The sequence below is a fragment of the Sander lucioperca genome, chromosome 12 (assembly GCF_008315115.2).
Source record: "Sander lucioperca isolate FBNREF2018 chromosome 12, SLUC_FBN_1.2, whole genome shotgun sequence".
NCBI classification, from domain to species: Eukaryota; Metazoa; Chordata; class Actinopteri; order Perciformes; family Percidae; genus Sander; species Sander lucioperca.
In genome coordinates this window covers 25,509,531-25,537,064 of record NC_050184.1, presented here as the reverse complement: position 1 = coordinate 25,537,064, position 27,534 = coordinate 25,509,531, and the positions used below count along the sequence as shown (strand labels likewise).

Below are 27,534 nucleotides of genomic sequence, written 5' to 3'. Positions count from 1 at the left end.
ATGCTCCCACATTGCTGTTGTGCTGGTGTGGTATGCCAACTCTGGCAAAGAGCGCAAATAACGACACCTTTACGTTTGGGACTACATTTGAAGTATTCCCATACCTTCGATGATTTAGGGTGAGCTGTTTTTTTAGGACTTTTTCTTTTATTGGGGCTTTGTTGGGAATTCTGTGAAGAGGTTGCTGTTTCGTCCTCCATTCCTGAATGTTTTGGTCTCCCATGTGTGTGTAGCGAGCTGTGGCGAAGTGTCACTTATCCTAGGCTGGTTAGTTCCTTTCACTGCCATGACGCAATGGCATAAATACGTAGCCACTTTTGTATGGTAGACAAACTGCCTTGTGCTTCAGTTTTTTCTCCTCAATCGGCTCTCGTTTTTGGTTCCCTCTTTCATCGCGCAGTACAGCAATGTTAATCAGTTTTGACTCGCATGGACTGGTGAAGAAACTGTCCAAAGTGTTGAGACTGTACACATCACACACACATGTCTTTTCTGGCCTTCTTTCCTTTACCAAGGCAAAGGCATGTCCCAAAAAAAACAGGAGTCCTTCTTCTTAGTTGACACAAAGGTCCCAAGTGCTGCTGGTGAGACATGAATTTTTGCATTGTCCATTTCTGGTATCCTCTTCGATAGTTGTGCAATTGGGTTTTTTGCATTTCTGACACTTTTCTTTAGTTTTTGCAGGTGGTTTTCAAACTGAAAGGCAGAGATGTCATTCGAAGATGTTTCAAAGTGCCTTGCATCTTCAGCCAAGTGGATCAGGGCATGGACATTATAGGATGGAAAGATTGGGCTGTAGAGCTTGGTAGATGTTCTATAAAAATATACTAGAAGCTCTTCAGCGTAGCCAATGGATGACATCCGTGTAATGCCATTGGAGTCCAACAGTACAGACATGGCAATTGACAGTGTCAAAAAGTGATGGTAAATACTCATATGGCATATCCCATCCACCAAACTGGTTGCTGACCTGTTGTTCTCCGATCATCGGATCAAATACTCCGATACGTTTAATGTCAGTCGAATGCCAGCTGGGAAGCAGTTTTCCGGTGAGCGCTGAGCGTTACTGCGCAGCCTCCAACTGAGAGAGACGACGTAAATGTGACGTGAGCAACCTGTCTGAAAGTTGTAAGTCTTCTGCTAGCTGTGCCAAGAAAATCTTAATCATTCCAAATCTTGCAGAGATGGAGAGCGTAGGTATATGTAAGGAGATAACATAGGCACAGGCTAATTATTGCTAACTAAAATGCTAGTTAACATTAGTAATTAAACTTAAACAGCTAATGTGAGACGAAACTGCCTGCGCGCTTCTTCTGTACTATACGGTAATTCCTCTACTGTGCGACAGTAAGTCGCTTGGTTATGATACAGTCGTTAGCCTATTTTTACAAAAACGCCTGCTACGGAGTCATAACGTGAGATACAAGGTAATGGAGCCTTTTATACATTATTGTGTTTCTTTAGAAATAAACAATGGACAAATAAAGTATTTAAACGCTTCAGATGTAAAGTTATTCGCTGTCAAAGTGACATCAAAATGAATGGCAGTCAATGTAATGCCAACGGCGGGTGATGGCTTGTTAGCATCAAAATGGCGCCATAGGAGCTACGGGTTGTTGACAGACGCTTACCCCCTTGGTTCTGCCATTAGTTCACCTTTTTCTTCTTCTTCTAGTCCGTAGAAATAGCAAAGTCGGTAGCCTTTCCTCAGTTGCGACACATCTGTTCAGGAGAAGACTGCAACTAGTGTCGCGACCACCACACATGAGTATAAATAGTTATGGTGCTCCCATGACGTCACATTGTCGTGCGACAGGTCGGGAACGGCGGGTATACCGCTCCATTTAAGCACCCCCCACTGTGTCAACAGACTGGCACTATTTAAATGACTGAGAATGCTGCGTTTCATCACGCAGAGCAACTGTCATTCTGAACATGTTGCATTGTGGGAAGTGTAGAATCCTATGTCTTTTAAAGCAACACCAAAGCATTTTTCCTCTTCGGTCCCCCTACAGGTTGGAAGCGGAATTGTATCTCATTCGAACTACAGATCCGCTACCCGATGTGGCAAACTTGCATGGTGCCGTTATAGCCGATAGAGGCCGCAAAGCGAATGCAGAAGTGCTGTTGACCCTGTTACGAGTTGATGAACCACCGAAACGATTTTGGAAACATTATTTTAAGGTACAAAAGAATCTTTGGTGTTGCTTTTACTCATACTCGGGACTAAAAGTCAGGATATTGAGGCCTCTGCTGCATTGATTGTGACCATGTTTTAAAAATCATTCTCTCTCAAGCAACCCTGCCCCTTAAAAAAATATTTATACACTTCAATTTGCTGCAGCAATTTTTTTGAAGGAATCGTAATGCCACCCAGATTATGTTTGTATCTACATATTGAGGAAACGCTAAATATCAATAATGAACTCATCAGTAAAATGTTAACTAAAAACTTTATTTGTTTTCCTACAATATCCACTCATAGTGACAACAGCATTTTTCAACATTTTTGTGTTACATTTAGGCATTTGGGACTTTAGGTCTAGGTTTAGACTTAAAATTGTCTAAACCTAATGTAGTCATTCTGTAGTCATTTCATACTGAGGCAATTTATTTTGTAGCCAGGTATTCATGAAATGAACTAAAAGTAATGCAATTTAGCTAAACTGACAAAATATGCCATATTTTCATGCTGGAGGATGTACAAGGAACAGCTTATGCTGAGAAAGTGGCATTTTCATTTCAAGTTATTCAAAAAAATCATCAAAATAAGTCATTGGTCTATGCCCTCCAAAATGATACATGTAAGTGTTTTCTGATCTGAACCCTTACACTGCTATGGTTAGGTTTGGTTAGGTTTAGGCACAAAAACAAGTTGTTGTAACAAGTGGTTAGGGTTAGATAAAGAGGATGTTTTGGTTAAAAAAACTACTTGGTTAAGATTGGGAGCCCTTCGTCGTCACAGTTACAATAATAGCCACATGGCCATTGTTAAAAGAAACTAGGTAATAAGAAATGAACAGTGATCTCCTGTGTTAAAATCGAATGTTTTGTAATAACCACCTCCTGCCTCCTTCCTCAGCGCACTCTATACAATACAATGTCACATTATACTTCCTTCTTTGCTCCAGACGTCATTTACTACTGCTGCTAGAAGGCTTTGTCATTTGAACATATTGTTTTTGGCATTAGCTGCTACAACTGAAAAGAATTGTGAAAAGAGTGTCTTATCAGGTCTTACAGCTCTCTAGCCACAGGAAGATTCAGTCTTTCTTGTGGTGTGTACTGTAGTGTGTATATCATCATTCAATCTGGGATTGAGGTGCTCACATAGGAAGGTCTCAGGGGAAGGTCTGACAGTGATTCTGATCGCATTGTAATAATGCCACAGGGGAAATGTATTCTGCCTCCTGGTAACAGACAAAGTGCAATCACAGGCGCCAAATGTATCAATGACATGCATGTCTGGCAGCTGTCGGCCCTGTGATGCCTGAAGTGGAGTATTTGTAGTAGTGCTGGCTGTGATGCCTCCTGCTGTGGCATGACACTGACACACGTGCACATTAGGTTTCCCACCGGTAATGTCAGCTGAAGCACTTCTTTACTTCTTCCTCCTGAGTGTGAAAAGAAGGGACGGGAGGCTGGTGACTGAGCTCACCTAACGTCTGGTTGTTGATTATCGCTTTGTGATACTTTTGTTTTTATCTACCAAATGTTTTGGACAATAATTCCTCTGTGTTCATGAGATCAGTCCCAATATTGTCTTCTGATGGATTTAAACACAAAACAATGAATTTTTTTTTAAGGATACAGTATTAACTTTTAAAAATGTCCATTTTTTGCCAATTACTGAGATTTTTGTATACATTATTCCTGATGGAGATGGAATGTACATGATTTAACTGTGTGTGTGTGTGTGTGTGTGTGTGTGTGTGTGTGTGTGTGTGTGTGTGTGTGTGTGTGTGTGTGTGTGTGTATGGCTGGACAATATTGCTTTTACATTCTTATCTTTTACATTCTTATATTAAATTTTTTTTATGTTTTTAAATTCTATTTTATATATTTACAAAGCACCAAGAGGAATACCATCCTATTTCATTGTATCCTGTACAATGACAATAAAGAATTCTATTCTAATCGAAACGCATCACCTCACCGAACATTTACCGCGCTGGATTCGGTGCCAGGATTCGGCCGAATATTGGGCCAAATCTCCTATTCCCTCTGTCATTAGTCAGAGATAATATTGCATCTCAGTCGGCTCTGGCAGTTTCATTAGCAGAAGCCCTCCACACCCTCCTCAGCTGCAGTCTCATCTGAGGAATCAGCCACTCTTAGGTTTTATCCCAAAGATACTTCAATCACAATGACTCTCACACTTGTCTGCTCACTTTCTCACTCTCTCGCACTGTGTGTGTGCATGCGTGCGTGCGTGTTTGTGAGAGTGATAGATGGAAGTGGAGATTAGTTTATCTGTGCTTTCAGGGCCCTGCCTTTACCTCAAAACATTAGTAAAACGCCTTGGAATCCTGAGATGTGGTTGCTTGCTTGACTTTTAACTTGATTGGTTAATAGGATATGTAAGAGCCAAAGCTAACTAATGGTCATTTTTGAGTTTTTGTATTTACTAATGTTTAAGTTTCTATATTATTATAGTTATTTGATGTTGACGTACATTGTATTCAACTATGAGCGTTGTTACAGATCTAATTTACTATAGTTCTATGTTCGAGCTACTGCGCAGGTGCCCTTTTGTTTGCTAGAGAATGAGTGTTTTGGGTCAGCGGTGGCTGCGGGGCAAAATGTTTTTTTGACCGTAAAAAGTAATGAAAAGTCTGTAACGAATGAGTAATTTAACAAGGTCGGAAAGTTAGACCAGCAAGGGACATTTTCAATGTGGATTTCTGTCTGAGAGAAGCTCAGGGAAATGTTTGGATGAAAACAGAGGACTTTGGCTGTACAGGAAAGTTTGCTAATAAATTCACAAAATGCAACGCAGTGATGTCTATTCTGTGAGTACCTGTCTGCAAACTTAACTAAAGGATTGGAAATAAAGAACGAATCAAGACTAATTGTGCCTACCGCTGACAGAAGTGGATTTAATACAAGATGCAATTTTGCCACTACAGGATAGGAAGTACTTAACTCTCTTGCCCTCCCTCTCACCCCTCTCTTTTTGTGTAAGTGAGGATGGTGTTGGATTCGGCCCAATATTCGGCCGAATGCTGGCACCGAATCCTAGCACCGAATCCAGGATATATTCTGCTTCGGATTCGACCCAATATTGTCTTTTGATGGATTTAAATAAAAAAACAACGTCATTTTTTTGAAGGATACAGTATTAACTTTTAAAAATGTACTTTTTTCCAATCACTGAGATTTTTTTACATTATTCCTGATGGAGATGGAATGTACATAATTTAAGTGTGTGTGTGTGTATCGACATCAAGAGGAATCCCATCTTATTTCATTGTATCCTCTACATTGACAGTAAAGAATTCTATTCTAATCGAAACGCATCACCTCACCGCTCATTTACCGCACAACCCGGAGCGCAAGCCCGAGCATGGCCCGAGCACGGCCCGAGCCCATGTAAAATGATAGAAATTAAGACCGAACCCGACCGAACCTGTCCGACTCTCTCGCACTGTGTGCGTGCGTGTTTGTGAGAGTGATAGATGTAAGTGGAGATTAGTTTATCTGTGCTATCAGGGACCTGCCTTTAGATGATCAAAATATTAGTAAAACACCTTAGAATCCTGAGATGTGGTTGCTTGCTTGATTTTTAACTTGATTGGTTAATAGGATAGAAAGTACTTTACTCTCCTGCCCTCCTTCTCACCCCTCTCTTTTTGTGTAAGTGAGGATGGTGTTGGATTCGGCCGAATCCTTGCACCGAATCCTAGCACCGAATCCAGGATATATTTTTTTAAGGATACAGTATTAACTTTTAAAAATGTACTTTTTTGCCAATCACTGAGATTTTTAGGGCCCGAGCGCCGACAGCGGCGAAGGCCCTATTGAAACTGAAGGGATTATTATTAAAGCAAATGAATTGCCTTTTTGAGGGGCTTAACATATTCAAAAACTCACCAAAATTGGCAGGCGCATCAAGTCTGGGGTAAATTTACGTATTTTAAGGGTTTCGGGAATAGGCGCACAAAAATGGCTCGCTAGCGCCCCCTACAAAACTTTAAAAATTGAGCCCCTGCATTACATTTAACGTAGACTAACGAAACTTGGTACACATATGTAACATGTCACGATGTACAAGAAATGTCATTGGAGCCATACCCTAAACCCAACAGGAAGTCCGCCATTTTGAATTGAAAGTTCGAAATTAGTCCGATTAACTTCAAATTTGGTCTGTGCCATCTTAAGACATTAAAGATGAAAAGTTATTAAAAGAAAAACTTTTCGTCATAGGGCGTGGCCGTGGCGGGGTGGCCATTTTGTGCATTTCTCCATCGAAACAGGAAGTGGGTGTAACTTGAGTGTACATTGCCCAATTGGTATGAAACTTTTCATGATTCATAAGACTCTAACTCTGAGCACATTTACTGGAAAAAAATTGATTCAAAGTCATAGCGCCCCCTAGTGGCAACAGGAAGTACGCCTGGATTATTTTTGTTGTCTTTGATCTGTCCATTAATTTCTCATGGAGGAGAAATGTTTCCTTTGTCGTCTGTGTTTTCCAAAGTCCTTAAGACAATGGGCAAAAAACTTCAGTCCAAAACAAAATAAATGATCCCAAAAATCATTAGTCCGTTGAAAATATATAGGTATATCTCCAATCACAAAAACATACATATATTCAAAAATCACCGCAATTTTTCACTGTATAAAAGTTATCTTAGTATTTTCCAAAGTCTCTCAAGGGGTGAAAGATGAGCTGTGTGAATAATATTTTACTATTACTTCAAACATTTTGACAAACTTGGACAGCAAATTGCTATTTTTTAGCAAATCAATGTCCATATCAGTCACATGTCATTCTTTGTGCCCCATTCAACATCCTTGAGAAGAAGGATTTGTGTAACATTATGTGTGGCCAGCACATAAGCTCTACAAATCCTCAAATCTCTAAATCTCCATTTGTTTTTTTTGTTGTTGTTTTTTTAAACAAAATATTTACAAACTAGGGAGAAAAAATAATGAAAATCAACAAAACAAAAATAGTGGAAGAAGATTAGCTACAGTAAGATCAGAATGAATAAAAATGCAATGAATTAACCATCATTTGTCTGTTATTTATCATTTTAAGTGAAAAACAAACCAATCATTTGAGTCAGGATAAACAAAAATGCCAAATATGCATTTACTAAATTATCCATTTGAAAAACCCTAAGAGGCTTAAATTCATTTTGGTACAGTTTCTCTAATGTTAAGTTGCTTAAAACAGCTCAATTTATTTACCCAATTTTTCTAATGACTCACAGGAATGTTTTGACTTCTAATGGACTTTTTCAATCACGCAGACACAATCTTATTCAAAACCCCCCAAAAAATAAAAATAACAGAAGAATAAAAATAAATAAATGCACTTATCCCAATTACCTGAAACATTGAGTAACACACATTCATTCCCAAAAACTGAGTAAATTTACATAGATTCAATCTGTCTGCTTGTGTGAGGTGTGAAAACCCCCCATTGTCTCCTAGCCAGTCATTCATTAACACAGGAGACAAGACTATAAAAGCTTGTCTGTTGAAAGAATAACTGAAACTTTAGTCAAGGAACAGAAAAAATGGATTTAAAATTTAAAGAAATCTAAGACTAAGGTATTCCCAAGGTAGTCCCTATAAAACAACACTAAAAAAAAACAGGAAATGTAGTCAAATGAAACTAATCATTTGATTACATTTTAATTTTACTCAGTTCATACTCCATTCTGTTTTACTGGTAGAACTTCTGGTTCAGATCAAATGAGACAACTGTAGGACAAAATTCAAAAAGGGGTTCTGGAATGAGTTTCCTAAACTACCAGAACCAATTTTTTCTGGGCGGCTATGTCTATTCATAATTCATCATTATGCCAATCAAAACCTACTTTTTGTTCACAGCGTGGTCAAATTAGTTCTAACATCCTCTTTTAGGTTGGGAGGGGGCCTGTCCTGAGTTGGTGTCGTTCTGTGGTGCTCCGGTGACAGATTTGGACCTGTGAAGAAGAACTTGAGTAAAATTAGTGAGAGTCCTTATTATCTGCTGCTCTTATCTGCCACAAATCCAACATGGATGTTTTTTTTTCCAAGTTAGTATGTGTGTGGAAGCACCAGAGACACAAAATAACACCCCAAATCCCAGAAAAAGCTATTTTTTCATAATATGGGCACTTTAAGGATACAAGCGCCTTTTGGTGAGTAACACTGAAAGTACTGTGTGCATGCTGGCTCACCATCACTTGAATAGAACAGAGCCATCGTTGATGTTATTTTTTATTTTTTTATTTTTTTTAACTTTATTTCAAAAAAGTACTTTACAGAAGTTTAGTCATTGCAATACGTAAACAAATAAAATACAAAAATATATACAAATAATATAATATAAAAGTAAAAATGAAAATAATAGTCTAAATAGAAGGAAATAAAGATACAAAGGGGACAGACTTTCAAAAATCGTTAATAATGTAGACAGCAAGAGCACTTAAACAAAGAGATTAGAGTAGACATCAGATATTAATATAGCTTTCTTATTGGATACCAACTTAAGAGACTCAAAGTACATGTCAAATTCAACCGGGAATAGTTTGAAGCACGGTGTTGATCTGGAATATTTTGCCTTATGAATATGGAACTTACCAAATAAAATAAAGAGATTTACAATATTACATAACTTTCTATCTTTACTTTCAAAATAAGTAATACTATGTTTCACTTCAAGTGTGATTGTATGTTTTGTTTTAGATACCATATCATTTTCAAAGCTTTTCCAAAATGAAATACAAAATGAACAACCATAAAAAAGATGGGTTAACGACTCTTGCTCTGTTTTACAAAAACTACAATAGTTATCAACAGTCATGAATTTCGAGACAAACAGGTTTGTATGATATATATTATGTAATATTTTCAAATGTAATTCCCTAACTTTGTTCGTGATACAATATCTAAAAGTAACAAGCCACGCCCTATGCTAGTTAACATCAGTAAAATGAGAATTCCAGAAAAATTTCCCACGAGGTGTTATTTTCTTTAAATTTAGAAAGCATTTTCTAATGTGCTTATTAGTACAAGTGCTGCTCATAATATCCATACCGTTTATATAAAGAGTAAAATTAAAACCAGTAACTTCATTTTGTTTTTTATAACTTTTCATTAATTTCTAATATGCCATTAGGTATAGATTTGAAAACTAAATTATATTCTTTGAACGTTATTGGGAATGCTTTCTCTCTGAGAAAAGATTCATAATTAAGTAATTGACCATTACAATCAAAAAGATCTTTTACGAAGATAATATCTCTATTGATCCATTTTTGCAAATAGAGTGACTTGTTCCCCTTAGTGATGCATTCATTATTCCATAAGATAGACTTGTGTGGAGAAAAGTTGTGAGAATGACACAGCTTCCAGGCCAAAAGAGCTTGTTGATAAAACTGGGATAGTTTTAACGGCAATCTTGTAATATTGTAGTTACATTTGAATACAAATTTAAGACCTCCTACACTATTAAAATGTTATTGGGGATAAAGTACCATAAAGACTCTGGTGCTCTCAAACATTCCTTCAACCATTTCACCTTATAGGTGTAATTCAAGTCCAAAAAGTCCAGAAGTTCAAATCCACCTTCATCCTTACAACCAGAGAACACCGCCTTTTTTAAATGGTGGTGTCTGTTTTTCCATACAAAATTCGTAAATATGGAATTTATGTCTTTACATGTTGAATCATGGACATTGAGAGAGAGGGCAGGGTAGACATCTTGAAATCCCTTCTGCTTTAGTCAAAAGAATCCTACCTAGAAATGTCTCTTTGAAGCCATAAATTCAGTATTGTTTTAGTCTTCTTCAATTTAGATGAAAAATTAAGTTGTTGACGTTCCTTGTGGTCCTTGCAGATATGAATACCTAAATATTTTACACATTTCTTAACAGGTATATTATTTTTTTTTTCCTCTTCAGTCTACATACAAAAAATTTCACATTTCGATTTATTAAGTGTTAAACCCGAAGCAGCTGAAAATTGGTCAATTAGGGATATAGCATATTCAATCTGATGTTTGTCACTCAAAAAGAGAGCCGTATCATCCACTAGTTGAGTAACTCTAATTTCCTTACCAAAAATAGACAAACCTTTAATAATATGATTATATCGAATATGTAATGACAGTAATTCAACCACCAGCAGGAACAAGAACGGTGAAATAGGGCAGCCCTGGCGAACTGATTTCAGTACAAGAAATCTTTTTGTGGTTTTTGGATATAATATCACAGAACTATCAATATTTTTTATAAAACATTTCAACTGTAGATATAAAATTTTGTCCGAAATCAAAAATTTGAAGTGCTTTGAGTAAAAAAATAGTGTTCTACCCTATCAAATGCTTTATAAAAATCAAGAAATACTATCAGTGCGTCAGTATTGATGTTATCAGAATAGTCCAGCAGGTCGAGAACAAGTCTTATAGAGCTAATGTGATGGTCAGACATAAAACCTGTTTGTGTGTCACTTATTATCTCATGAAGACCTCTTTTTAATCGTTTAGCAAAAATTAATGATACAATTTTGTAGTCGATATTTAAGAGTGTAATAGGTCTCCAATTTTCTATCAATAAGTGATCTTTATCAGGTTTAGGGAGAAGACATAGTAAACCTTGCTTCATACTTGTGGACATTTCTTTTTTTAAAGTGCATTCTTTGAATAAATCCAATAGAGGATTTTCAATAGTTTCCCAAAAATGCAAATAAAATTTGACTGAAAGCCCATCATTACCCTGAGATTTACCTTTTTTCATTGAGCTAACAGCCTCTGAGACTTCCGCTTTAGTAATGGGACGTTCGCATTCCATTTTAAATTGTTCAGATATAGTTGATGTAAATGCTTTAACTGACTCAATAAATCTATCACATTCATCAAACTGAATATTTGACATATATATATATATATATATATATATATATATATATATATATATATATATATATTGCTATATATATATTGCTATAAAATGTACCAACATATCTTGAAATGTCTAAAGAATTAGAGGTATTGTTATCATTAATTTTAAGAGTAGTTAAATTATTTCTCTTATGATTTTGCTTCTCTAAAGCAAAGAAGTAACTCGAATTTCTTTCCCCTTGTTCCAGCCATTTTGCTCGAGACCTTACAAATGCCCCTTTAGCCATTTCAGTATACATATTAGCTATTTCCTCTTTTAATTTTTTCAACGTTTCGTTGATGTTATTGGTAACACTTGTGATTTTCATATGACAAGTCAAAATACTGTAAACTCTGTGTTGAGAAAGGGCTTGTTCTGGTGCCTCCTCCCTCCTAATCACCTGGAGGCTATTTGTCCAGAATGAGTCCTGCACCTCATTAAACCAGATTCACCTGCAGAGTACTCGCTGAGCATGACCGGCAGTCACACAGGTCTGCCTCTGTACTGACGGGCCAATAATGATGCTGAGCTGAACTTACCAGTGAAGGATGCAAGCAGGAAGGAAGCACCTCATTGACATACACTGGTCCACTGATACTTCTCCACTTCACTTCATCCTTTTACTTTTACTAAATCCTGTGCAGAGAAAAAGGAGTGCACAGGACCAGTTGGAACAGAAAAAAAATTACATTATATTGTGATAAATAAATAAACATATTGAGGCTTGCAGCAGCTGTTGGGCCTTTTTCAGCAAACCTGAATGGTCAGTCAATTAAAGGTTCTCCAGTCAGTGCCCTCAATCAAGGCACTGGCTCAGATCTGGAGTTGGTCCCCGGGCGCTGTAAATGGCCACCCACTGCTCCCTTGAGGGATGGGTTAAATGCAGAGAATGAATTTTGCTACATGTATGTGTATGTGATAATAAAGTACCTTTAAAATGAGTTAGACTCAAAACAAATAGCATACTGTAGATAGGCCTATTAATCTATATAGAGTACAAACAACAATAAACTGTAATTAGGATGAAAAATTCCTTATTTATCAGGACATACATTGTACGTCCTGCATGAGGACATACAATGACTGTCAGAGTCAGGCCAGCATGGTACTGCTACAATTGATCGATTGTGTGTTTGTTTCCAGACTCATCCTGCCTGCAACCTATAAAATAAGTTTGTAGGAAAAAAGAAGAAACAGTGCCAGGGTTGCAGGCATGCTCATCCTGCCTGCAAAAAAAAAACAGAACAGTCATGTCTGATTTATAGATGGTGTTATTCTTCTGTAAATATTGCAAAAGCAACAGTTTGCAGTGTTATATATCTGGGTATTGCTTCTAAATGCAGTTTCATGTTCACACAGGACTGCAAACTCTCAGCACAGAGCCAGTTGTTGAATAAAACACAAAGCTTGCAGTGATATAACTGTCACAACCAACAAGGGAGCAGTAATGTAAAGAGTTAAACGGTTTAGCACAAGCACATGTTAACAAGTTCAAGAATAGTTAATTGAGACAGCCAAACTAATTTAAAATTGCATGACTGTTTGCCCAGTCCCATCTGCATTGATGAAAAGGTTTAATTAAAATATAATTTAGATGAGATCTAAAAGATTAATCTGTTGTATCACAAGAAGTTTTTTATATTTTGTTATTAAAAATGTAGGCACACCTTTTCCATCTGTTACAAAAATAGGAGCCAAATATGATCAAATTCAGCAGCTGTTCCTCGCAAATAATAGTTTATCCTTTCTTACTTCATAGAATACAATATATCCTGAATCCAGTGTGAGAGGGGGGAATCATAATTCTTCCAGTAAAGCATTATCAAATGTTTGCAATTAAAATTCTACATAATTTAAGTCACTAGTAAGCAAGTAATCTGCACTCAGGTCAGTTTATCCTCTTTAATGGCAGTTGTTAACAAACAAAACTTAATGTTAACTGCTTTTGTTGTATTTAACTATATTTTTTTGCCTTAAAAATATATAAGCTACAATATTTTTAATTACTTAAAAAGTATAGGGAACACAAAGTGGAAGAAGCTTAAGACAGAAATATCATACTCCCAATGTCATGGGGTATGAAGAGATCCAGGCTATCATTTCTCTTTTTTCATGCTCCGTGACTCAGCTACAAGTCCAATGGTCCACAATACAAGGTCTACCTTTCCTTCACCCTCCCTATCTGCCATTCTCACCCGACCACACTATTTCCTGCCGACCCTCAATCTCTCAGTCACTCTCCTCCTCTCCCCGTCTTGTCCTCTTGCGCTGTCACCCCTCGTCTCACTCTCTGTCGACAAATCTGTCCGTCACTTACTCCCTCTTAGCTCTTCTGCTGACTGCTTCCTTTAATCTTCATCTCCTCCAAGTTCTCTCAGTTCCCTCTAATTTTCCATTATATTCCTCATAATCCATTTCCTCTCTGCTGCAACACTGCACTTTATCTCAATCAATCAATCAATCAATCAATCAATATTTATTTATATAGCACTTTACAGCAATCAGCAGGTATCCAAAGTGCTTTACATCAGGAACCAAGAATAAAACAACATATCATACAATAAAAAGAATGCTAAAACTGTAAAATCAGAAAAGGTTACAACAGGAGAAATTGTCTTTTATCTGTCTGTCTCATCATTTGTCATCACTTCATTTTATCAGCGTCAGTCCCCCACATGCTCATCATCCGTGAAGACCCTCAAAACCCAACTTTCTCTCTCTCCCTTGTTCTTAAACACATAGGCACACATAAGCCCACACTCACTCTTGTGTTCACACACACTGATCCTTTGACACTTCAAGGCTTTCCACTCTGGTGTGTCCTCGGAGGGAAGTACTAACATAGCATGTATGCTCTCCCTTAGCACTTACATAACATACATCTTATATAACCAATTACAAAACATTTCTCTTCTTTATGTGTGAATTCCATAGTGATTTTATATATGCTTTTCTTCATGGCAGCCCACATGGCACGGCAAGCTATGTATGCTCCATGACTTCTTCATCCTTACATGGGTGCTAATTCCCTTAATTAAGCTCAGGACAAGGGGGAAGGGAACATGCTTTGAGATATAAATCTTTCTGTCATCCACCACTATAACATATACTGTATATTCTCACACATGGGCAGAGGTTAATTATGCCATTACATGTATTTTTCTTCTCCGCATCTAAAAATCAAATCAGCTTCACCTCCAGACACCAAACACATCCGCTTCACCTCCGGACACCAAACACATCCACTGCACTTTAATGTGGAAAATATGTTGCCTTTTCTCTTCCTTAGAGGTTGTCAGTGAGCTATGCGGTGCTGAAGCAAATGGACAGCGATGAGCTGATTACACAGCCTATCAAACAGGCAGGAAGATCAATGTGTCAGCAAGAATGATGAAAAACGAAGGCTGAGACTGCGTTTGGATGTGTGTATGTTTTATTTCTGTCTTAACAGCATTAAATTAGCTTTTCTTATTTCTTATATCGTTTTTTTGCTTTTAACAGGTTTTTGCCAAAAATTGTTTAGTTAGTTTAAAGCATCGGTTTTAACCCAGGTTTTATGTCCCCCATGTCCTGAGTGGTTCTGTTTCCTGCTGCAAGAGGACACTGATCACTGCAGTTTACAGTAAGGCAAACATGGGAAAAACATGCAAATGAGCTGCTGATTATGATCCAGAGCCCCCGTAAGGAAGTAAGTAAAAAATAAATGGTTAAACTACAGAGTAAATGGTATTTTTCTACGCAATTTAACTTGGTTTTGATCTTAAAAGATAAAGATTATTTTTAATTAGGTGCTGAAAGTAATAAGCCATACCTTTTTGTGTTGAGTGAGAGATGTAACACAAATACTATGGAGAGATGTACAGAGTCATATGCCTTTAGAGATAGAGAAGGGGAAGGGGGGATAACATTACCAATACAATCAGTCTGCTTGTAGCCAGTGATGCTCCTCATGCCAACCCACACATCTTTTGATTTGTTCTGCTGGAGTTTTTGTTCTATCTTCCTCCTGAACCTTGCCCTGCTGAATCCTCTCCTTTAAGTTGTTCCTAACGCCTCCTCTGAATGCCCTATTCTTCTCATTCAAGAGGACCTTGATGTCTCTGTTGACCCAGGATTTTTCATTGTGAAAACAGTGTGCAGTCTCTGTTGGAACATTTTCCACACAGAAATCGATGTACCCTGTTGTGCAAGCCGTGAGATTATCAGAATTTATCACTATTAGTCCTATGACTGTTGTATCGCTGTTTGTTTCACAAAATATTTGAAAAGAAAAATCTTACTTAGCAGTGATGAATTGAGGCTTTGTAATGGCAATGGGAGGTGATGACACCTAGAATTATAAATCACAAAACACACATTAGCTGCCATCAAGGACGTATTGTGTGTAGTAAAATATTTAAGAGACTGGAAAAAAAGACCTCTATTATAATATTTCCTTGAGAAGACAAGAGTAAGAGTAAGCATTGATAATAGGGGGTTAAGTGCTAGCCTTTGCATTCATACAGAGTGTGTGTGTGTGTGTGTGTGTGTGTGTGTGTACAGTCATGTATTTGTTGATGCTCACTGAACACACTCCAACTCTAACAGAGGGCATGAGATAAAATTATAATGTTTTCATTAAAGAGTGGCACTTAAAGGTGCAATAAGCGATGCTGCGCAGTTTGTTGATATTTGAACTCAACTGCCAAACAAATACAACCCCCCCTTCAGAAGCTCCGCCCCCCAGATTCATGGACAGATAACGACTGGCTGACCGGCAAATTCACATGCTGCCTCCCCCCTCCCCCCTCCCCCCTACCATCAACTATCGGCGCCTGTTGCCGATTGGCTGGAACAGTGTTTTGTGGCTCATGCACTCCTTTGTTTGTTTTCCATTTACACAGCCAAGGCTGTGTATTAACACCATTTTTTTTTTCAGCACACACAGAAAATAGAGAGCAAGGTGACCATGAGGTGATATTCGCAGAATTTGACAAAAGGTGTATTGGATTAACAATCAGTTACTATACCTTTAACATAATTAATTACTAAGATTGAAAAGTTGTGTATGCATTTAATGAATGTATGTGTTAATCAACTGCCAAGATAAATCATGTGCATAGCAAGAGTAGGGAGAGGTAGAGAGTGAGAAGCCCTTCAAGGGACATGTAAGGACAGACACCATCACGACTCTCTTCTGACATGTAAACCAGTAGCAAAAGCCTTACACAAGACTAAATCCCATCCCATAACACAGGTTTTTGGCTTGCTTCTATAACAAGTGGTTGTCAAGGTAACACTGACCTCATTCACACATGATTTGATATGATCATGGTTACAAATGCATGTAGGTGTAAATGCATCAATGTATGAATTATACTGGGTGCAGGTGCAGTGATAGCTAACGTGCCATGGTATGTGGGTGGAACACAATTGTGTTACACATAGCGTCATTGCCCTGATTAGGAGTGACATGCTTTCAGATTCTAAATGTAGTCCATTAAAATATGTGCTCATCTCCGTTGGCTAATGATCAGCTGCTGTTGGATGCAAACCGTGGATGTTTCTGCTGCTGGAACTACAAGATGCACATTTCTCGGTCCATTTTCTCCAGCAGTTATGGTAGAATGTAACTATGAAAATGGGAAAAATGGTAATACATTGGAGGCAGATACAGGAAAACCTTGACCTAATGCAATGGAGAATAGAGCACATGCACAATAGCTTTCTTAATGCATATTGTGCTGTGAAAATAAACATGCAAGTACTCCTACATAAGTAAGATGCAAACTGTTCAGATAACATATATCTAAATGCCTGTGCTGAAACTGTTTCTCTGGCAGTCTCTCTTCAATGAGACCATTAACTAAAATGGTGCTCGTGCTGTTGCTGGATTTATTCAAAGGTTAAGCAGTGCGCCATCAGTCATTATCTTTATCTCTGCTGAACAGTAATGTGTGCTACTCAGTATGTCTTGGGCTCCCTCAAGGCCGATAGAGGCCATTAGTCAGCATAGTTGTGACATGTCCCAGAGGAGAGGATAGTGCAGGGACTGGCACTTAGCACTTTGGACACTGCAGAGTTCCTGCTGATGTCCATCTTTGCTAATCCCCTTTTGTGGATAATCTCAGTTACAGCTATACCATATCTTACATGAGTTTGTTGGAGGTAGGCGCAGGTCGAGACACTTATGCAGTTAATATACACAACATGGAAGCTTATTTAGGCTCCAGATGATATTTTTGTTAAAGCACAGTGAGCCAAAACAAGCATCTGCAAGTTTATCCGGCAGTAAGAAGGTGTCCATTTAAAAATATTACTCTTGCAGTTAATGAAGCATACCATGTGGATCTGAGGTAACAGCTTAATGAGGTTTGTCGTGTAGAGTTATTAATATAAAAAGCAATTCCACCTTCACTTCAATCGGTGCAAATAAGGAATCCAACTTAATTTGGGTCATAACAAGACACAAATTTAAGGAAAGGCAGCAACAGAAGAATACTCACTTTGTATCATCTCAGGAAGTTACCATTATTGTTTTGTCAGGTGGTCATTTTAAATCCTACTCACGTGGTCTCACCATTGTCCTGTATTAACCCCTTCAATAATTTCCTCCCATATTGTTCCATGTCACTCAAGGTATAGGTTTTCTCTCTCTATGCAATTGCTGTTTAGTTTCTTCATAATAGAGATAACCATTTAATCACTTAACACACAACCTTTCTCTTAACAGTTTTGTTGCAGCATGTAATGTTGAGACATCTTGTCTACTCCTCTTAGAATAGCAAATACTACATGCAAAATGACTAACTTGGCTACTCTTAACTTGTATTCTGCTATACAGAAATGCAGTATTGCATTTGCACTTTCATCTCCTTCTTGGCTTGAGCATAGTTTTTCTTTGACCCTAGACTATTTTAGTACGCTATGTCATGCAACAGTCAGCCAGTGTCTAAAACAGAGGGGCATGACATACAGAGGAAAGGGGCTGCATCTAGTTTGTCTTTTTACTCTGTTGCTGCCTTTTTTGAGATATTCATGTTAGTCTCAGATAAGAGAAACAATGGCAAAACAAGTCATTCAAAAACGATTTTACAGCAAACCCATACTGCTGATGATAAAAAATAATTCATATTGAAATAATACTGCTTTAGACCCAACTAAGGACTTGGATATAGTTATTCAATATATAGAAACATATATTTTAAATTGAAAAGTAAGTATTTATTCAAAAGGATTAGTGTATTTCATGAAGCCTGTCTCTCCACGCATGGGTATTTATCACCATCTACTGGTCATAGCCGACCAATGCAGAACTGGGCAGCCTGGAAACTCAAAACATGCTAGTACAATTGTCCACAGTTTGAGTTAGAAGGGAGATACAAACACATCAGTTGAAAACACAGACAAAGTGAACATATCAAATGCCTTGAAGTTAGAGGGCTTGTGATAAGTATAAGTTAAATACAAAAGTGGATGTAAATCCTCTTCACTAGCTTAGTGTGTCAGACACAACAGCTGTGTAAACCCTCAGTGGAGATATTAGATGGATTACAGTTCTAAATGATCATATTGTTGGGAAACATGAATGTGTAAACCTGTAGAAAGTAAAAACGTAAATGTAAACTAAACGTAAAAATAAAAAAAGCGTACCCATAGTGGTTCAAAAACACTGTGTACACATTGCATTCAACAGTTAAATAATGCTACATACCAAGTTTCAATCACCGAAAAACTCGAGGCAATTTTTTTTTTCTCCAGAATTTTATTCTTTAAATTATTTTATAAAATCTCATTTACGTTTCAATATATATATATATATATATATATATATATATATATATATATATATATATATTTTTTTTTTTTTTTTCACTGATTAACAATTTTGGCTATTTTCCCTTTCCACCCCAATGTATGCCCACATATTGATCGTAAGGTCCATACCCCTTCATATAGACATTGTGCAGTGATCCTCATTGCCAAGGTGGAAGGGGCGGGAAGGGAGGGGACCAGTGGGTGAGGGTCGAGGGAGAAGAAGTATGGGTTTGGGCCTTGTACAGAGCATGCCAAGAAAGGGTTGGGGGAAATAGGGAATGGTAAAGGGGCTGCCTAACTACACCACCACTGTTAACATCAGTAAGATAACCACACAAAGAGGTAAAGGGAATACTGACTTCCACAATGACTTGAGTGTGTCCGGTGTGGGTTAAACCAATCATGTTCAAATGGCTCAATGTATTCCATGACACAAAAAAAAAAAAAAAAATAGCTCTTTGTTTTTTCCAACATCAGTAATTCACATCCACTGATGAACGTAAAGTCAGCTCCACATTAGATATTCACCTACTGTATGACAAGGCTGTTGTTCACTAAAAGATTAAAACAGTGCCCACAAACTTAGCAGCAGCCCTGAAGACTGTTTAGCCCTTTGTAGTGACCTACACAAATTATCAGTCCACTGATCCGAGTGAAAATCCACGTCCCATGGTGTGCGAGTAGGTATCTATGTTGATGATTCTCTTTCTAGGCTTCTTAAAAGGCCCACATCTACGGACACAAGGCTAAACTTTAGCAAAACCACAGATTTATCTTACATGAACTGTACATCCGGACACGCAACAGGATTTCGTTTTCGACTCCAATAAGATATTTGTTCTTCATTTGGCAATATGATCACTCTTGCAACCTGGCTCGATACTTCTAAAACTCATCTTTGTTGCTGGTATGATTTGCGATAAACAGATGTGCAATTGAAATATATCTATGATAAATATTCAAACTATTTAGAGAGGCTTCATAAGATGAAAAGAAAGCAATTGCACACCTCCCCTAAGGTCACTCAAGATTTTTGTGATAACCAAGTTAGCTAACCTTGACTCAAGAACATCTCTCAAAGAACCCTTAAGGTAGATCCAAACGGTATCAAAAGATCCCTTTTTATGTTGTTAACATGACAAAGACACAGAACTCCATTTTAAAAGGAAAGAAATGAACAGAAGTATAACATCACTCCCTGGAACCAACCATGTGTTCAGGTAATATCTGTGAGCAAAACAGACATTAACCCCAGCAAGCGCATAGTGTGTGTATATATGTCTACAAAGTGTGAATTGCTGCATAATTCTGTTAATATGCATGGTTCAATATGCTTCGTTTTAGACACTGCATTTTAAGTAATCCATACTTGTGTTTTTGAATTACTCTGATTTCCTTCCTTAGCGGTCATAGCTCTAGCTGTGCATTTAGTTCATGTAGGCTGGTAAAACACAAAACAATGTCAATGACAACAGTGGAAACTTAAAATACTCAATAAGACAGCTGAATGAGCTTAAGGCATTTAGAGGTTATTCTTGACAGAACATTAAGGCTACGGTTGCCTAAACAGTCTGTCAAAATAACCCAGACTCAGACTTTTTTTTTGAATGAAATGTGATTTAAAATTAGCCCTTGGTGACCATCAACTTCAATATACAGCATTAATTATCCCCTAATAGAGAACCAAAGCCCAATCACTAAAGATACCTTCCAAATTTAAGACACTCAGTTAACATGTTAGCAGAGTTTATTCACCCATGATGACCCCAGCCCTTCGAAGTATAAATGAGTTTAATGAAATGTCCACAGCAAACGGCAGTGGCTTTCTTAAGGAAACTCCTGCTAACCTCATGCACCAAATTTACCTAAAACAAGGGGCTTAGAGAAGGCTTTCAGGGTCTTAAAATATGAAAAATAACTACACATTGGCAATCGCTGTGCTGTACAAGAGGGTACACACAGCAACATGAATCCCTGTTATAATTTAGTGAACTAGTCATGTGATAAATACTACCTTTGCAAAGCTAAAATGTTAAGTGGTATTAACTCGTGTCAGAGAGGTGTCGATTCAACTCTAAAGTCATTTTTGAGCCCTTAGTCTGTTGTGGTGTTGTCTTGAACTGCAACATATTATAAGTGGTTTCTGTCTTTTGTCAATGGGAAAAAAGAGACAACTTACAGTGCAATGCAATTCAATGCACTTTCACAAAATACAGGCTCAAAAGTGACCATTAAACTAAATAGCACCTTTCTGACCATTTTAAGCAACCTTAACAGTTTGAGCTTCACAAGTTGCAAGGCTACTGTATTGAATTGCAATATGATTTACAAATGTTCATGTTTTTATATCCACTCCATTCAGAAACTGTAAACGGCTGCAGGACAGAAAACCTCGTGCTATGTCATTCAGATGAAAAAGCCAAGGATTATCTCACAAGATAAATAACCTCTGCTAACCTTTAAAAGTGACTAAATCAGCTGATAATAAAAGATGTTTTCTATTCAGCTAAAACATCAGTTGGGCTAATTTGAAACCACAAAGTCAAACTGGGTGTATAAGCTGAAGCCATTTGAGGTAGACAGAAACCGTGTCAGAGTATACACTTTCATACTGTCTAAAACCAATCAATAGGATCACACACTGTCAAAAACTGTAATCACTTGATTTGTGGCCCAGCGTGAGACTTTCTGTGACTCCACCTGTGACTGACAGGGAATGACTGATCTGGTAAGGGTGCACTTCAACATCATGGACCATGGGGGCCTAAGGAGTGTAATGAAAGGGAATGGGGCGCTTGGAACTGACACAACTCAACAGGCTATTTACCAGAAAGAAGTCAATGCCACACATCTTCAAGTCAACAGCAGCATTTAAACCTCAGTCATATCACCAGAAACAATTGAGGGTTAATTTACAAGGCATATTTTTTTAAATAGAATATATGGCATCTAACCATTGTCTCAATATGTCCCTTTGAGATATCGTCCACCCGAGCCCGTGGACATAAGTTTATACCCCAAAACTCCCAATGCCAGACCTCATGCCCATTTAACAGTCTCACATTGTTCTAGAGAATAGATTAAAAATATATACTATTGACTAATTGACTTCCAGTGTTATGTTTTCTCCTACTATTTTTCAAGTTTAAAAAGATCTCCTGTGTCAGTATGCGAGCTCAGAGGTCTTTTCTACATACATACATACATACACACTCACTCACTCTCTCTCACACACACACACACACACACACACATATATATATATATATATATATATACTGTGTATATATGTGTATATATATATATATACTGTGTGTGTGTATATATATATATATATATATATTAGAAGATTTTTTAGCTGAGAAGTTAGGCAAAGTATATATGTTCATTTGGACAGAATTCATTCAAAATGAGAAGGAATTAAACTATTTTCTTCAGTTTCCCTTTTGAGGAGGACAAAATTTAAGGAATTGGGGAAGCGCTACAACATCACATGACTACTCAAGAGCAGGTAGCAAGGTAAAAAGAAGGAATAGATAAAAGGCCTGAACTTGTACAAGGCAGAGAGATGGGCAGACAATATTGCTCTCTGTGGCAAGTGCATTCCAGGGCCCTACTGACTGTAAGAGAAAATGTACAAAGTTCAAGAGAGGGTTCGATAGGGCCAAAAGACCATCAGATAAGGGGAAGATAGTGAATGAGTTGTTTAAACCGGAAGAGAGCTAAAGCAATAGTGCAAGACTATGCAGCAGGTTAAGGGAGGGGACTAGAAGGGAGAAACGCATATTCTGATCCATGCCCGATTCATCGGTACACCAGGTGAGATATGGTGCCAGATTTGAAGTTGAGCTGATGGTTGGGCACAAAGCTGTGTTGGGGATTTTTTCGCGTGCAAATATCTTTTGCATACAAGCCCATGCATGAGTCACACGACACCTTAGAGCAGTTCACACAGGTGTGGGATGCCCCTGGCTTGTTGCAAAATCCGCATCGTGATCCCCCCATGCTTATTCGCTCACTGCTGCCTCCCTTTGGTGTGGTCAAGGCAACAGACTTGCTTGCAAACAGCTTTGTGGACATGAGGGGTTTCTCCACCATCTGGGGGTGAGGGTGGGGGTGAGAGTGTGAATGGGTCAGTGTGAGGGGGTGCGGATGGAGATGGGAGTGGGAGTGAGTGTTAGAGTAGACGGAGAGCTTTTCCTTGACAGGAATGTATCCATCGAGGGGTCGTGGGGATTTCGGGTGGTAGTCCTGGAGGCCGCAGCAAGGGGAGGGGTCCACATCATGACAGGCAGAACAGAGGATCATGTCACATCTCTGGCAGGAGGTCATAGAGGAGCAGCCAAGCCCACAGCCCTGACACTTCACACTACCATGAGCTTTGAGCAGCCACCCATCCCTTACATCCCGAGGCTCTCTGGATGGAGGTCGAGAGGGGGTCTGCCTTCCTCCTGTCCCAACACCCCTCTCTGTATACAAGTCAATCTCATCCAAAGAGGACAGGTGGTAGGATGTGTAAGCATCGGCCGGGGGAGGTGACTGAATTGGAAAGAAATCCGCAATAGGGCTATAGGAGGGCGGAGCTGCCACAGAGAACAGAGACGCTGAGGTACTGGGCCTGATGATCTCATCCTTCATATCTTCCTCCGCATCCACAAACAGAGGCTCCTTCCTCAGACTCAATGAGGCCTTCAAGACAGGCTTGCTAACTGCTGCGTGCCAGTGACCAGCCCCATCTGTAACATCCACAGACTTAGACGGTCGGCTACCTCGCCTCAGGTGGTGGGCATGAGGCCTCTCTATATCTAACGGCCGCACAGACAGTCGAGCCATATCTGCCCCAAGGCTGTCGCGTCTGCGGAGCGCCTCAGCACAGCCAGCTGCATCATCTCTGCAGCCTCTTCGGAGTTCCAGGGCCTCCAGCTCTGAGGCCGAACCACGGGCCAGAGCCACTACTTCTCTCAGAAGACGACACTCTGCCTGGGCCAGGAAGAGCTCAAACGCCAACTGCCGGAGATGATTTGTGCCTCCTGGGTGCTCCTGCAAATGGAACTGCGAATCATGGTCACAGGCATAGCCGATGGTGCGCATAAGAGTTCGGAGTTCAGCATCACAAATGGCAGACTGCAGATGGTACACATATGGGCCAGTGAAGGTCTAAAAAGAGAAATGGGTTAATTAGCAGTGCTGTCAGTCAATTAAAACTGCTTGACAAGTTAAATGCTCAAATCTACATGCTATTCCTCTGATATATAATTCAAAGTGTAGGTTGGTTTGGCTACTGTGTTTACAACAGCATTAGAAAACATTACCTCACACACAGATGTTGTACAGAAATAAAGTGTTAAAAAACAGGACTATTAGCGGATTCCAATCCGGTGTTTCAAATTTTGGTTTACATATAAACACAGTATGGTGTTATGATTAGGCAATACATACTCTAGAAAACTAAATACTAAATTACACAACAATTATAAGGAGTATCTGTATGTTAACTATATTATGTACTATATTATGTAGTATTATATACCATAGGATGTATGTTGTTGTTGTTAGTAAGTCAGTTGCTAATGTTGGGTAGCCTTATGTCACTGTATTCTTTCTAGCAGTTATTAGGTATCGGATCAATTATGGAGACAAAGAGCTGACATTTTAAAGAAAAGCCTCTGTATACCGTTGCTCAAAGATCACTGCAATATTTGTGACCAGATAACCTGTATCTCTTTCTGCCTGCACATATGCCACTTGTTTTATTCAAATCTAAAAGTTGCACTCCAAACTTCTACAATTTAAATTAGATAAACAAATACATTTATTTTGCAAGTGGCTGTATTTTTCAGGTGTTCACTCGGATAGTCTTTCTGAAACTGTTAATACAGAGATTGGGAAATCTATATGGTGAATTCACACTCCGGGTGGGGGAGGGGAGGGGGGAGGGGGGGGGGGGGGATATTCAAAGCTGATAGCTAATGCTGTTATAACCAACATTTTAATAACTAAGTATTTGTTTTCAGCTTTAAACACAGCTTCAAGTAAGTGACAACCTTAACAATAAACTCAACTCACCTTTATACATCTGAACTCCTTCTTCCAGGGATAGAGCAAGAGGTTGGTGCAGATGGTTTCCAATGTGTGGAAGGCTCTCTCCAGGCTCTTGATGTTGCCCCCTCTCTGGCAGCGGAGAGCATTCTCCACCACTTCATAAAAACGCACCATCCGGAAACGCTGTGCCGGATCAGGCTGATAGGCCCCTAGCAGAGCTGTAGCTGTGGAGAGTAGTGCCTCACTGTCCTTGTGTCTCCCTCTGTCCTCCTCTGGTGTTGTTCCTGTCCCTGTGTATTCCCCACCATCCTCCAGACGCCTCTCCAGTGCCGTCACATACCTTCGAAACAGGTCCTCTTTTAACTTGGCATCCATTATCGGCAGCAGACTATCAGTCGGCTGTTAAACTTTTCTGAGAGAGCCTCACCCCTTTTAGCATACTCTGCACCAGGATGCCACATTCAAGCACCATTTTTGGTCACCATAATTCACTGTAAACGCTGGCACAGACTCAACGTTAACTTTTTGGAGAGGTGGAAGAGGAATGAGATTTTGCATCCAATCAGCAGTACATCCTTTAAACCTTAGATGCAGTTGCCTGGTGCTTTCAGTTGGCGTAGCTAGGCTGCAGCCTTTAGGGATGCCTTCTTATGGGCATCTTTGGTACTGGCTCAAAGCCTGACTTGTTTCCAGACGAACAGGCCTATGTCATTTAAGATGAGGTCAGGAGGAGCTTTTGCTTCATGCTCTGTTAATGCAGAGTTGTATCTATCCCATTCCTTGGTTTCAGCATGTGCAGAGTTCAAGGTCACTCATCATGAAGACACATTCATGATCATGTGATTCTTCTGAGCCGTCTCCAAGCTGTAATGACATTGGAGAGCTTTGTGAAAATGGAAATCTCTCATTCTGACACACACACATATACAGCAGAAGGAAACTTGGGCCACATATATTCTACTTAGTCAGTGTTAATTCAGTCCAAAAGAAAATGCATTTGTAACGATCATTAACAAGAGTATTCTTTAAATCTGCAATGGTTCAAACGAGAAAGAGGGTGTGTATACATCACTATTTTGAAAAACAGTGTGTTTTCTCTGATGGGTGCATCGTGTGGGCTATTTTATGTCGCTCGTACAGCTAATAGGTTTGACTGATTATCACGATATACGCAACCAAGAAAAACACTAGAGGAATTACAGTGTACATAACCAGGATCGGGACTCACTGTTGACAGACATATCCCTTATTCTTGCGCGACTGTTTGCGCCAGTGAATATGTGAGCCAGCAGTAAAACCTATGGGTACAACATGCGTGTAAACCATGGTAGCCTGCACTTAGCTTGAGCTTTAGTTAGCTCAAATTAAGAACGCAATATTTATACGGATGTGAGAATATTGATGGCTGTAAGCTTGAAGCTTGAACCACATCAGCTGAGTGTTTCTGCTCATCGTTCCCAGGCAAGCTGACCGGCTATTCCAAGTACCTCACACACCAACCGAGTGAGCATCCGTTTAGCGAGCTAGCAAGCAACATGCCTTAACGTTAGCTAACAACATCACCATGCATTAATATTGCGCATTAACTGCAACAGAATCGCTCCGTCATGACCGATGTTAATAATGTGATAGACGCCCGGAGGACAGCGTATACATTAAGTCTTCATTAATCTCAAACCCACAAAACCCGATCCTGTCACGGGCCCCCACCTGAGAATCGGCTAAGCTGTGAACGCCCATTTCAGCGCAGCTGGCTAGCTAACAATTGCTTTAGCTAGCAGGGCGGTCCATCGCTAGATAGACATCTTTGACAATTTTCTAAACATAACGTTATACTGTCTTTGTGGCATTACTTTTGTGCGACCAAGTCTAATTCTGATTCAGCTTAGAGACCACACTGTTTTCTCAACACCACCAGCAGCACATCTTACCTTTAACAAGTGCTAGCCGTGGCTAGCTACGCCTCCTCAACAGACTCAGCTGTTGGAAATTCCCATCATCACAACGCGCATGCGCACAGTTCTGACAGTTCATCAGCGGGGGGCCACGTGCTGTTTGAGAGAAGGAGCCGTAGGAGGAGCTGAGGAAGAGCTGAGGAGGAGCTGAGGAGGAGCTGAGGAGGAGGAGGATGCGAAGGCCGCCGGACTTCATCACCACCATTGTTCAGTGTGTATAATATTTTTCGGAAAACAAAAATATGAGCTCACGTGTGCAGTTGTAGTTCATTCAGCGGTACGTGTGTTCACACAGAAACTATTTGTCTTCAGCTACAATTTCTACAATTTACAAATAACTTCCAAACTTACTTTAACCACATTTCTTTTGAATTTATGTTAACCATCCCTTTTAATATGTCCCAAGTCCTTATGATACTTTCAATAAACATAAACATAAACGTTTAAAATAAATTGTACTGTTCTGAGAAGATGAAGTAAGTCGCAATGTCATTGCAGTTCCAACCTATGGTTCCAAATATGGATGGATGGATGGATTTTATTGAACTATGGTTCCAGCTTTTTCCAATGTGAGGATTGCCGCCTTTCTACGGTGTAACCATAGACTGTATAAAACAGGGTGTAACGTTATATTGTTAATA

At 39.0% G+C, this 27,534-nt stretch overlaps 1 protein-coding gene and 1 long non-coding RNA gene across 4 annotated transcripts; both read right to left on the bottom strand.

Annotated features, from left to right (window-relative positions):
* Positions 1-19,558: 19,558 nt before the first annotated feature.
* LOC118496362 lies at positions 19,559-22,186 on the bottom strand. Its single transcript, XR_004898918.1, has 2 exons — positions 22,150-22,186; positions 19,559-19,842 (listed from the first exon to the last, which is right to left on the bottom strand). It is a non-coding gene; the product is annotated as an uncharacterized LOC118496362 (long non-coding RNA).
* A 13-nt stretch (positions 22,187-22,199) lies between these two features.
* On the bottom strand, positions 22,200-26,980 carry spata2 (spermatogenesis associated 2). Of its 3 annotated transcripts, none has more exons than XM_031316418.2 (3): positions 26,870-26,980; positions 24,963-25,802; positions 22,200-24,053 (listed from the first exon to the last, which is right to left on the bottom strand). In XM_031316418.2, exons 2-3 carry the CDS (start codon positions 25,311-25,313, stop codon positions 22,701-22,703), a joined length of 1,704 nt encoding a protein of 567 aa, XP_031172278.1. In that variant the 5' UTR covers positions 25,314-25,802; positions 26,870-26,980; the 3' UTR covers positions 22,200-22,700. The 3 variants fall into 3 exon arrangements, with proteins under 3 accessions (XP_031172278.1, XP_031172279.1, XP_031172280.1); XM_031316419.2 differs by lacking the exon at positions 26,870-26,980 and adding an exon at positions 26,775-26,848; XM_031316420.2 differs by lacking the exon at positions 26,870-26,980 and adding an exon at positions 25,900-26,733.
* Positions 26,981-27,534: the final 554 nt, after the last annotated feature.

Coding starts and splice junctions, on each gene's coding strand:
- spata2 (XM_031316418.2), bottom strand. CDS start 25,313: ATGGATGCCAAGTTAAAAGAGGACCTGTTTCGAAGGTATGTGACGGCA. Junction 24,054..24,962: donor AGGAGTTCAGATGTATAAAG/GTGAGTTGAGTT, acceptor TTCTCTTTTTAG/ACCTTCACTGGCCCATATGT.